The 12,385-nt window shown below is 46.1% G+C and overlaps 1 protein-coding gene across 3 annotated transcripts in view; it reads left to right on the forward strand.

Moving 5' to 3' along the window:
* Nucleotides 1-311: 311 nt before the first annotated feature.
* Nucleotides 312-12,385, forward strand: part of grk6 (G protein-coupled receptor kinase 6) — a 21,905-nt gene continuing 9,831 nt past the window's right edge. For 2 of the 3 annotated variants that reach the window (XM_060057621.1, XM_060057622.1), the window contains exons 1-7: nucleotides 312-568; nucleotides 4,945-5,040; nucleotides 7,619-7,731; nucleotides 9,291-9,368; nucleotides 10,857-10,966; nucleotides 11,925-12,017; nucleotides 12,101-12,164. In XM_060057621.1, the coding sequence (XP_059913604.1) occupies nucleotides 517-568; nucleotides 4,945-5,040; nucleotides 7,619-7,731; nucleotides 9,291-9,368; nucleotides 10,857-10,966; nucleotides 11,925-12,017; nucleotides 12,101-12,164 (606 nt within the window). In that variant the 5' untranslated portion in view covers nucleotides 312-516. Of the gene's footprint in view, nucleotides 569-1,760; nucleotides 1,786-4,944; nucleotides 5,041-7,618; nucleotides 7,732-9,290; nucleotides 9,369-10,856; nucleotides 10,967-11,924; nucleotides 12,018-12,100; nucleotides 12,165-12,385 lie in introns of those variants that run through there. The other variant, XM_060057623.1, reaches the window with a different exon arrangement.

The following is a 12,385-nucleotide window of genomic DNA, read 5'->3' on the forward strand; positions in this document are numbered from 1 at the left end:
TTATGAATGGATAGTAAACTATCATAATATTTTTTATGCAATTAATATAGATCAATAATAATCATGGTTATAATATAACTTTCATCCTTATAAAATAGTTACATACATGTTTAATATGAATGGATATAACATTCATTAGTACATTATATAGTCATAGATAGATGCAAAATATGGAATCAACACTCATTATATTGTAGCTATATAAATATAGATATGTAGGTTATGAATGGCTATAGTCATTATTCGAGTAATAATGTAAGCCCTACTTGGTGAGATGTGGGTGTGGCCACAGCGGAAGAACAAGTTCAAAAAGCAGAAACAGAAAACTATGTTTCCCGCACACACCTTGAGAAGGACCGGTAGGAGGACCACACACCGCTGCCCAGAGCTCCTAGCGGACTAAACCCGGTCTCAGAACCGGGACAGCACGGGGTCGTCTCAGAGCCATTGGCCGGGGCAGGGCGGCTGTGAGCGGCAGAAGGAGGTCGGGGTTCCCGCTGCTTGAGCCAACAGAACATGGAGCTTGAGAACATAGTGGCCAACACGGTGCTCCTGAAAGCACGCGAAGGTAAGGTCGGGTCGGTGGTCCCAGGTTCTCCTCTTTCTCCTCGCCCTCCTCCTCAAGCCCTCTCTCCTCCTCCTCCTCCTCCTCCTCCTCCTCCTCCTCCTCCTCCTCCTCCTCCTCCTGCTCCTCGTCCTCCTCCTCCTCCTCCTCACTCGGTAGAAGGAGAGAGGGGGTCTGGAGATAGTGGATCAATGTAGTACTTCGTACCGAGCCAAAGAAGGTCGGTTCTGCCGGCAGAAGTCGTGACAACAGGTGTGGTCCTGCCCGGGCGCGGCAGGGCGGAAGGACATGTAACTGTCATGTAGTCGTGATGGCGACACAGCAGGTTTACCCGCGAGTTGCTGCGTCTTGCGAAACAGGATGTCTGACTGCACGCGAAGCGGTTTCGCGGGTTCGAGTCCCGCCAACCGCAACCGCGTCCAGCGGAGTTGATCAATAATAAAGTGGAAGATAATAACCTGATCAATGACAGCTGGGTTAGCCTCATATACATGACTCGTTTGATTGGAGAAGAAAATGCAGCATAGAGAGAGCTTCCAACTCGTCCTGCTGTGACAGGATGGAGCCCACTGTTATACTTTGCATGTTTTATAGGGGGGCCTGTTGAACACAAATAACCCTTTACCCTCGTAGCCGAGATGAGGTCATTAAAGTCAGTTGAGCAAATGCCCTAAATGTAAATATTATTATAAATTTTTGATATTCACCACATATGCAATGTTTATTAAGGGCTTTAGGTCTAGTATTATTGCAATATTACTTTTACTGTCAAGTGATACATTTGAGCTCACTGGGGTTAGACAACCTCTTAAAGAGCTTCTTTCAGAGTGTATATTTATATATATAAATAGATATCTGTCCCGTCTTGGCTGAGTCCAGCAGCAATAGGGCCAACCCAACCTCTGGCTAAGACCTCAGATATGATAAGATAAGGGGAAGAGCAGCGTCCTCTGATGTCGAGGTAAGACGATCGTCCGAAGACCTTTAACGAACACCCGTCCTCCCTGACTACAATGCCGGAGGCACACAACAGCAGGAAGTGTGTGTGATATGTTTGCCTATCGACCCCCGGGACCTTTAGGGAATTTGCATCACAGTAAAGTCGTTGTGTCTCCCCCAGAACCAGAGCTCCGGCGCAAGGAGCAGTGGCTCCGGCGTCAACACACCCTTTGTCCCGAGTCCCTTCTCAAAACACACATTTGAATTTCAAATGTTAGCAGGTAGACTCAAGTTTCCACTCCCTTCACCAGCCACTAGCAGTCTAGATAAATGTCTCACATCCACAAGCGGCCTAGAAAATCATGTAACATCCAGTAGCAGTAAAGCTAATTGTCTAACATCCGCTAGCACTCAAGCTAATCGTGTAACATCCACTTGCGGTCTAGATAAACGTCACACATCCAATAGCAGTCAAGCGAATCGTCTGACATCCATTAGCAGTTTAGTTAACGTCTCACATCCACTAGCGGCCAAGCTAATCGTCTCACATCCACTAGCATTCAAGCTAATCATGTAACATCCACTAGCAGTCAAGATAGTCATGTAACATCCACTAGCAGTCAAGCTAATTGTGTAACATCCACTAGCACTCAAGCTAATCGTCTAACATCCATTAGCAGTCTAGATAAACGTCCCACATCCACTAGAGGTCAAGCTAATCGTCTCACATCCACTAGAAGTCAAGATAATCATGTAACATCCATTAGCAGTCAAGCTAATCATGTAACATCCACTAGCAGTCAAGCTAATCATGTCACATCCACTATCAGTCAAGATAATCATGTAACATCCACTAGCAGTAAAGCTAATTGTGTAACATCCACTAGCAAAGCTAATCGTGCAACATCCACTAGCAGTAAACCAAATCATGTTACATCCACTAGCACTCAAGCTAATCATGTAACATCCACTACTAGTCAAGATAAGTGTCTCACATCCATTAGCAGTCAAGCTAATCATGTAACATCCATTAGCAGTCAAGATAATCATGTAACATCCACTAGCAGTAAAGGTAATTGTGTAACATCCACTAGCAGTCAAGTTAATCATGTGACATCCACTAGCAGTAAAGCTAATTGTGTAACATCCACTAGCAGTCAAGATAAGTGTCTCACATCCACTAGCGGTCAAGCTTATCATGTAACATCCATTAGCAGTCAAGATAATCATGTGACATCCACTAGCAGTCAAGATAATCATGGAACATCCACTAGCAGTCAAGATAAACGTCTTAACATACACTAGTGGTCAAGCTAATCAAGTAAAATCAACTAGCAGTCAAGCTAATCATGTAACATCCACTAGCAGTCAAGATAAGTCTCACAGCCACCAGCAGTCAAGATGATCATCTAACCGCTTCATGCTGGCTATACTTTAAATAGAGGATTGTTGCTATTTGCAGACAATGTTGCCCTTTTTGCTTCAGTCAGTTGAGGTCACGACCTCCTAGCCTGAAGGTGCCTTGGTCACAGATTTTAAACTTAATGTTCCTACTGCTGATGTTGGGTCACAGATGGTCGTGTGTTCCTAGCTACAGTCTGTGCTTTGGGTCACAGAGGGTCGTGTGTTCCTAGCTACAGTCTGAGCGTTTGGTCACAGATGGTCGTGTGTTCCTAGCTACAGTCTGTGCTTTGGGTCACATATGGTCGTGTGTTCCTAGCTACAGTCTGAGCGTTTGGTCACAGATGGTCGTGTGTTCCTAGCTACAGTCTGAGCGTTTGGTCACAGATGGTCGTGTGTTCCTAGCTACAGTCTGAGCGTTTGGTCACAGATGGTCGTGTGTTCCTAGCTACAGTCTGTGCTTTGGGTCACATATGGTCGTGTGTTCCTAGCTACAGTCTGAGCGTTTGGTCACAGATGGTCGTGTGTTCCTAGCTACAGTCTGAGCGTTTGGTCACAGATGGTCGTGTGTTCCTAGCTACAGTCTGAGCGTTTGGTCACAGATGGTCGTGTGTTCCTAGCTACAGTCTGTGCTTTGGGTCACATATGGTCGTGTGTTCCTAGCTACAGTCTGAGCGTTTGGTCACAGATGGTCGTGTGTTCCTAGCTACAGTCTGAGCGTTTGGTCACAGATGGTCGTGTGTTCCTAGCTACAGTCTGAGCGTTTGGTCACAGAGGGTCGTGTGTTCCTAGCTACAGTCTGAGCTTTGGGTCACATATGGTCGTGTGTTCCTAGCTACAGTCTGAGCGTTTGGTCACAGATGGTCGTGTGTTCCTAGCTACAGTCTGTGCTTTGGGTCACAGATGGTCGTGTGTTCCTAGCTACAGTCTGTGCTTTGGGTCACAGATGGTCGTGTGTTCCTCGCTACAGTCTGAGCGTTTGGTCACAGATGGTCGTGTGTTCCTCGCTACAGTCTGAGCGTTTGGTCACAGATGGTCGTGTGTTCCTCGCTACAGTCTGAGCTTTGGGTCACAGATGGTTGTAGGTTGCTAGCTTCATTCTGATGTTGGGGTGAAAGATTGTTGTTTGTTCCTAGCTTCAGTCTGATGTCGAGGTTACACATGGTTGCGTGGTTCTAGCTAGTCTGATGATCTGGTGATTACAGCTGATCTACAGTCTGGTCTTTTTTGTGATCCTATCTACAGTCTAGGCGTGGGGTTGTATGTTTGTGGTCTGAACTATGGTGTCAAGCTTTGGGTAGTTACCCAGAGAATGAATCCTAACAACACGCCAACAAATCTCAGATGAACAGGACCTTGTGTGTCATCTCTCGTACATGTTAACCATGGTATTATTGATGTTTTAGCAGATAAAGGAACGCTCAGTAATGATTGTCTCCGGCAGTGGGCCGTGTGAGAGGGTGCATGACGGTGCGGTTATGAAGCAGAGCAGAGGCTAGTACTCAGCGATGTAGTCAGGGATGTAGTTCCCCGGTGGGATGTGGCGGAGGTGGATGGCACGGAGACCCAGGAGGCTTCTGCCGGCCTGGGAAGGTCTGGCATCGCCCCGGTCAGTCCCCAATTATCTCTGCCCCTTCACATGCCTCCCCGAGACAGATCACGGGAGGATTCTGAGTTTGAATAACAGCACGACACGGAGGCGAGAGGAGGAGGCCACCGTGGGGGCTGACCAAGGAGACCCAGAACCTCCCAGTTTACTTAATTTGTGGTGGTGGTGGTGGTGGTGGTGCCCAAACTTTGTCCCCATGTTGTTTACTTAGCCAGGACTTTCTCATCAACAATAAAGTCGTCCTACGTTTTATCTGGCAATTATATTAGCATGTGTGTATTATGAGCTTTTTATGATGATCCTGTGTGTGTGTGTGTGTGTGTGTGTGTGTGTGTGTGTGTGTGTGTGTGTGTGTGTGTGTGTGTGTGTGTGTGTGTGTGTGTGTGTGTGTGTGTGTGTGTGTGTGTGTGTGTGTGTGTGTGTGTTACAGGGGGTGGCGGTAACAGAAAGGGGAAGAGCAAGAAATGGAAGCAGATGCTCCAGTTCCCCCACATCAGCCTTTGTGAAGAACTACGCCAGAGCACCGGTACGTTTGACCTCTAACCCCGCACCCGACCCCCTGGTGCACCCCCCCCACTCCGGTCCACTGGTACTCACTGGCCCCATCCCGTTTCACCCCATTCCTCCCACTTTTGAAATGTCTGGCAAAAAACTTTTTTTGTGTCTGTTTGCGTGAACTTCATCGATGACCTCCTACTGTGTGTTCCCCCCAAACGACCCGGTTCACAGGGTTTTTTTTGCGCGATTCTACTTCCATGCAACGATGCATAGTCTTCGTTCGCCCGGGTTGCATTATTCAACCCGGGGTTTCACAGTTTGCAGTTCCTGTGAGCAGCCGCACCCGAGTGGCGTGAGAATAATATTTGCTTCGCTTTGGGTGTGAACGGCCCTTTAGGACGTAGCAGGGTTGTGTAGGTTTCAATCACCACCCCTTGTAGCTTTGTTCCGAGGGGGGGGGGGCAAGATGGGAAGGGGTAAAAATAAAAAAGTGGAGTGGACAAGAGTCTCCATGATAACCCCTGAGTCAAACTTTCTCTCTCCCCATATACCTTCTCTCTCTCTCTCTCTCTCTCTCTCTCTCTCTCTCTCTCTCTCTCTCTCTCTCACCTCGAGATTAAAAACTGTTTTAATCATATCTCTGATAATAACCAGATCGTCTATATTCATATATGACAGTTAAGAGATGGGTTATATTCATATCTCTGACAGTTAAGAGGTGCTTTGAATTCATATCAAATCACAATCTTCCAACGAAAGATTTATTCTAGCCACAACCTGTCTCTAGTCAATCCAAATGGAACGTGTCTCTCTCTCTCTCTCTCTCTCTCTCTCTCTCTCTCTCTCTCTCTCAGAGTGGTAGAGGATGGGTGAGGGAGGGGGTAGGTACATTTGGGGTGGTCAACAGTGTGTGTTTACACACACCCCTCTTCTCATGAAGACGGGTTAGTGACGCGACCCACCATGGCCCCGAGGCTAACACTGCTGTCATACCGTCTGAACTACGCTAACATTGCTAGCTCACTGCCTCTCCCCGTGTGAGGCAGTGAAGGCAGCTGAGCGACTGGAAGAGAAGACGCCAGAGCCAGAGGTACAGACTAACAGCTGGTCAGGGGATGGACTCCACGGGGAAGGTTCTCGGGTCCATCCCCAAAGATGACCCCCGACCCCTTACTATATATCTATATCTATATCTCTATATCTCTCTCTATATATATGTAATTATAGATAGATAGATAGATAGATAGAGATGTATAGATTTATATATATATATATAGAGTACCTCCCCAGGCTGATTACAGACCTCAAAGTTTTCACACATGGAATCTTTATTCCTCTGTATCTCAACCCTCTACTGTCCTACTGTGCGTTTGTGTGTGTGTATCTCAGACAGACAGACACACACACACACACACACACACACACACACAACCTATGAAGAGGACTTTATGTTAAGGCCAAGCGGTAACTCATGACGCGTGGTCACGCCAGATTCTATCTATCTCCTTGATATTCCCCGGCTGGTTTCACCGTAGCAGCTGGTCGCGTCACGCGGAGCTTGAGAACTTCATGTGAGCGTCTTGTTACGAGCGATGAGCGCCGCCATGCTAACCCTACGCGCCCAGGCCTTATTCCAGAGGAATCATGACGATGTTGACAAAATGAGGATCCATAATCTATAGGGTGTGTGTGTGTGTGTGTGTGCTGGTGACAAGATAAATAACGCATAGTGGGGATCTGACGAGGTGGTTTGTCTTGCTCTTTTTTCACTCTCTTAGTTTCTTGTGTATAACCACAAAGGAAACTGAAGAGGAAGTAGAGGATCTCTCTCTCTCTCTGCCTCTCTCTGCCTCTCTCCCTCTCTCTCTCTCCGCCTCTCTCTCTCTGCCTCTCTCTCTCTCTGCCTCTCTCTCTCTCTGCCTCTCTCTCTCTCTCTCTCTCTCTCTCTCTCTCTCTCTCTCTCTCTCTCTCTCTCTCTGCCTCTCTCTCTCTCTTTCTCTCTCTCTCTCTCTCTCTCTCTCTCTGCCTCTCTCTCTCTCTCTCTCTGCCTCTCTCTCTCTCTCTCTCTCTCTCTCTCTCTCTCTCTCTCTCTCCACCTCTCTCTCTCTCTCCGCCTCTCTCTCTCTCTCTCCGCCTCTCTCTCTCGCTCCGCCTCCCTCTCTCTCTCTATGATTCTGTAGCTGTGAGTCTGTATCTTTCTCTATGAGTCTGTTCCTTTCTCTATGAGTCTGTCCCTTTCTCTATAGCTATGAGTCTGTACCTTCTTTATAGGCATGAGTCTGTACCTTTCTCTGTATCTAAGTATGTATCTGGTTGGGTCCTGCAAACTCTCTGTTTGGCAAAACTGGTTAGCCAGGTTGTTTTGATTTTTGGATGATCTTCCAAGTGTGTATTTGTGCATCCACAGGAAATGCCCCTAAGCTCCTTCTGGTAGAGTGCCAAGAATTACACAATATGTGTAATGTTTTCTCGATATCCAGTTTCCCTGAGGTCAGAAACTACACTAAATCAGTTCTCTCTCTCTCTCTCTCTCTCTCTCTCTCTCTCTCTCTTGCTCTCTCTCTCTGTCTTTCTCTCTCTCTCTCTCTCTCTCTCTCTCTCTCTAGAGAAGGACTACAGCAGCCTGTGTGAGCGACAGCCAATAGGAAGACTTCTCTTCAGACAATTCTGTGAGACGAGGGACGGACTGCGTCGCTGCATCGCCTTCTTGGACGCGGTGGTGAGGACTGGTTTACACTGAGCTCTGAGACCTCTCTTTGAAGAGACGGTTTCTCTGTCTGAGTCAGCGGGAACGGTTGTAGAACAGACGTTTCCAACACGCCCTCTGGAGGCGCTGTTGGACACGTTCCATTTGGATTGACTAGAGACAGGTTGTGGCTAGAATAAATCTTTCGTTGGAAGATTGTGATTTGATATGAATTCAAAGCACCTCTTAACTGTCAGAGATATGAATATAACCCATCTCTTAACTGTCATATATGAATATAGACGATCTGGTTATTATCAGAGATATGATTAAAACAGTTTTTAATCTCGAGGTAAGAGAGAGAGAGAGAGAGAGAGAGAGAGAGAGAGAGAGAGAGAGAGAGAGAGAGAGAGAGAGAGAGAGAGAGAGAGAGAGAGAGAGAGAGAGAGAGAGAGAGAGAGAGAGAGAGAGAGAGAGAGAGAGAGAGAGAGAGAGAGAGAGAGAGAGAGAGAGAGAGAGAGATTAGGGTCATGTATTGATCCAGGGGAGGGATGGATGAGGGGTTGAGGAAGCCATTAAGGAAGGATGAATGTGTGATGAATGCTAATTACATGATCGATGGCTAAATGGGTGAAAGGATGGTGGGTGAATGAATGAATGACGTACAGTTGCATTAACGTGGGGCAGATAAATGGGATTACTGATGTGGGTTTCATGTGTTGGCGTCCTCTGTTCATCTGTGATGTTTCCAACTCCATTAGCGGAGGAAGCTATTGATCCATACTGCCGAGAGACTTTAGTTCACTTATTCTATAATGGAGGACCTCGTGTTTCACTCTTCCCCTCCACCACGCGTAGGATCTGGAAGCACGGCACGTTATTTTACTGAAGTACAGGATTAGTCTGGCTATTGCCAGACCAAGCTCAAGCGTAGATTTAATAATAATAATAATAATAAATTTAATTTATAGTGCCCTTTTCATCCGAAGATCTCAAAGGGCTACAGGTTAAAAGCAAAAAAAAATAAAAAAGGGGGTTTAAAAACTTCTAAGAGTGGGATTTGACGTTGATCCGGGGAAGCTGCTGTCATTTTCTTCACACAAGAGGAGTGATCATGGGCCTAGTTGGCTGCTTGCCGTCGCTTCCCTGTCGTCATTGTGTCAGCTTGGTGATTGGCTCCCGCAAAAACGTATCGGAAGCAGAATTAATGCTCTTCTCCAGACCCTTGTGCATGGAGAACTCAAATCGCCGGCAGAATGGGCGGGGCTACCCAGTCTAGTACAGGATATTACTCTAAATTAGCTGGAAGTATTGCTTTAAAGGACCTGAAAGTACAGCATATTATTATACTAAAGGACCTGGAAGTACAGTATATATTATACTAAAGGACCTGGAAGTACAGTATATATTATACTAAAGGACCTGGAAGTAGAGTATATATTATACTAAAGGACCTGGAAGTACAGTATATCTTATACTAAAGGACCTGGAAGTACAGTATATAATATACAAAGTGACCTGGAAATACAGTATATAATATACAAAAGGACCTGGAAGTACAGTATACTGTATAATATGACGTTTTTCTCCAGGCAGAGTATGAGGTCACTCCAGATGAGAAGAGGCAAGAATGCGGACAAAAACTCCTCGACATCTACTTCAAACCAACGGTAAGCAACACACTGCTAGCATGATATAGCATGTGGTATAGCAAACACGCTAACACAGATGATACAGCATGTACTAGCACAGGTAACACAGCTATCATGATATGCTTTATTTAAGACGCTGTTAGCGTGATATAGCATGCAACAGCAAACAGCAAGCATGAAAAATCATATTTAACACACTGTAAGCATTGTATAGCATGTACTAGCATAGCTAGTGCACTACTAGCTGATATGGCATGTAGCATAGCTAATATTCTATTTGCATAATATAAAATGCAGGGTTACATGTTATAAGAGATGACACAATATTAAAGGAGACATATTATGGTGTTTACCCAACAAGTAAACATTGTATATGAGTTTTTTAAGCAGTTTAATGGAAATAGCTTTTAGGAAAAAAAAAACGTGCCTACCGCTATTCCCGTCTGTTTCAGTCCCTTCAGAATGCGCTGTTTCTGGTGTCTGTAGCTTTAATGCAAATGAGCTGCTGCCCATTGACCAATGAGCTGTCAGAGTGAACCACAGCATGGAGGAGAAAGGATTGTGGCCGTTTGCAGACTCCCGGAGCTCTATATCTATATAACATAATATGATATAATATAATAATAATAATAATATTATTATTATATAATCTATAGATATTTATATTATATTATATCTAATATCACAGCCAAAAGCTACGTATGTGCGCCTCGGATGATATTATGAATCTTAATGACTGTGTCTGACATCTCTGGTACTTCCACAACAAGTAAAGACTCGTAGTGGGGGTTATCTCGGCCATGGTTGAAAAGAAATTGGGGGGGGAAAGGAACTTTGGCCATGACTCTCTCTCTGCAGTCCATATTGAACCGCGACATGGAGGAGAAAGGGATTGTACCCCCGGAGCTGAGCTGCCGGACTGCCGCCAAAGCTCTCCTGCCGGAGCTGCCGGACTTCCGCTGGACTTCCGCCGGAGCTTCGGCCGAAGTCCGGTGGAAGTCCGGGAGCCTCCCTGCCAGGCACTCACATGGCAAACTGACAAATCAGACATCCGTTTTTTTTATGGAGTATCCCGGCGAACATCTCCGCCCAGCGCTCGTCCGCTGGTCAACAAAATCTTAGCTATGCTCTGATTGGAGGGGGGTGGGGAAGTGGGAGGTAAGATTCAAATGTGCCCCCTTCCTACGTAGGAAGAGGGCGCAAAAACTAACTCGCTCGTTTGGTAACTATAGGCGGGGTACTTTCAGAAATGCATATCTACAAAGTTTGTATGCGTGTGGCAGCACCAGAGACACAAAACAACACCCCACATCCCAGGAAAAGTGTTGTTTCATAATATGTCCCCTTTAACATGTGTGTGTGCGTGTCTGTGTGTCTGTGTGTGTGTGTGTGTGTGTGTGTGTGTGTGTGTGTGTGTGTGTCTGTGTGTGTGTGTGTGTGTGTGTGTGTGTGTGTGTGTGTGTGTGTGTGTGTGTGTGTGTGTGTGTGTGGTGTGTGTGTGTATAGTCTAGTCATTACATGCAGGAGCTGGAAGCGGAGATGATGGGTCAGTGTGTTGACAGACTGAAGGAGGAGGAGGAGGAGGTGTCCAAGGAGCTATTCAAACACGCTACCAAGTAGGATCTCTCTCTCTCTGTCTGTCTCTCTGTCTGTCTGTGTCAGTCTGTCTGTCTGTCTGTCTCTATCTCTCTATCTCTCCATCTGTCTGTCTGGCTCTCTCTCTCCGTCTGTCTCTGGCTCTCTCTCTCTCTGTCTGTCTGTCTGTCTGTCTGTCTGTCTGTCTGTCTGTCTGTCTGTCTGTCTGTCTGTCTGTCTGTCTGTCTGTCTGTCTGTCTGTCTGTCTGTGTCAGTCTGTCTGTCTGTCTGTCTGTCTGTCTGTCTGTCTGTCTGTCTGTCTGTCTATCTCTCTATCTCTCTATCTCTCTATCTCTCTATCTCTCCATCTGTCTGTCTGTCTCTCTCTCTCTATCTCTCCATCTGTCTGTCTGGCTCTCTCTCTCCGTCTGTCTCTGGCTCTCTCTCTCTCTCCCTCCCTTCAACAGGTGAGGCTGATAAAAGTTTGCATGGGTCTGACAGCCAGCCAATCACCATGCAGGGAATAATATCAGGAAGTGGGTTTGAAAAGAGGAACTTGTGGAAACATGACTTGAGGTACAGATCCTCTGCGGAGATGTCTCCACACGACAAGAAACTGATCTTTACTATACTGATTAGTACTACTCTACTACTATACTATAGTACTTTGGTATTACAGTACAGCACACAGCTATACTGTGATACTGTAATATAGTATGACTACTTTGGTAGAGTATTGTGGTATTACAGTACAATAATGCGATGCATTCCTGTGACACTTTTCTGTTACCTCCAAACCAAACTATGAATGATATACACATACTACATACAATAATAAAGATCAGTAACAAAATCTGAGTATGGATGCAGTGTGATATAAATCCTATCTGGTTCCATTTAAACCCTGCAGTGTGAATCGTGAGTTGACCTCATGTTGTCATTCAGCCATTCATTCCATGAAGTCTCTGCACTGTGAAACCGAAGCTGATGTTTCCCCAGGCTGGTCCACGAGTACCTCAGCATGGCTCCCTTCTCAGACTACCTGGACAGCATGCACTACAACCGCTTCCTCCAGTGGAAGTGGTTAGAGAGGTAGGACCCTTAACCCTGGCCCTTATCTTACGCTAGGGTGAGTGCTGGACCACATCTCACAAGCGTGTGTCTCACCCCAACAGACAGCCGGTTACCAAGGGAACCTTTCGTCAGTACCGAGTCCTGGGCAAAGGAGGCTTTGGCGAGGTGAGGCATCGACTGTTCTATATTGTCCTATAATGTTCCCCAAGCAGGGTCTCAGCTTCTAGTTCTATACTGTTCCCTAAGCACGGTCTCAGCTTTTAGTTCTATACTGTTCCCCAAGCAGGTTCTCAGCTTCTAGTTCTATACTGTTCCCCAAGCAGGTTCTCAGCTTCTAGTTCTATACTGTTCCCTAAGCAGGTTCTCAGCTTCTAGTTCTATACTGT

Source organism: Gadus macrocephalus, chromosome 7 (assembly GCF_031168955.1).
Source record: "Gadus macrocephalus chromosome 7, ASM3116895v1".
Taxonomy (NCBI): domain Eukaryota; kingdom Metazoa; phylum Chordata; class Actinopteri; order Gadiformes; family Gadidae; genus Gadus; species Gadus macrocephalus.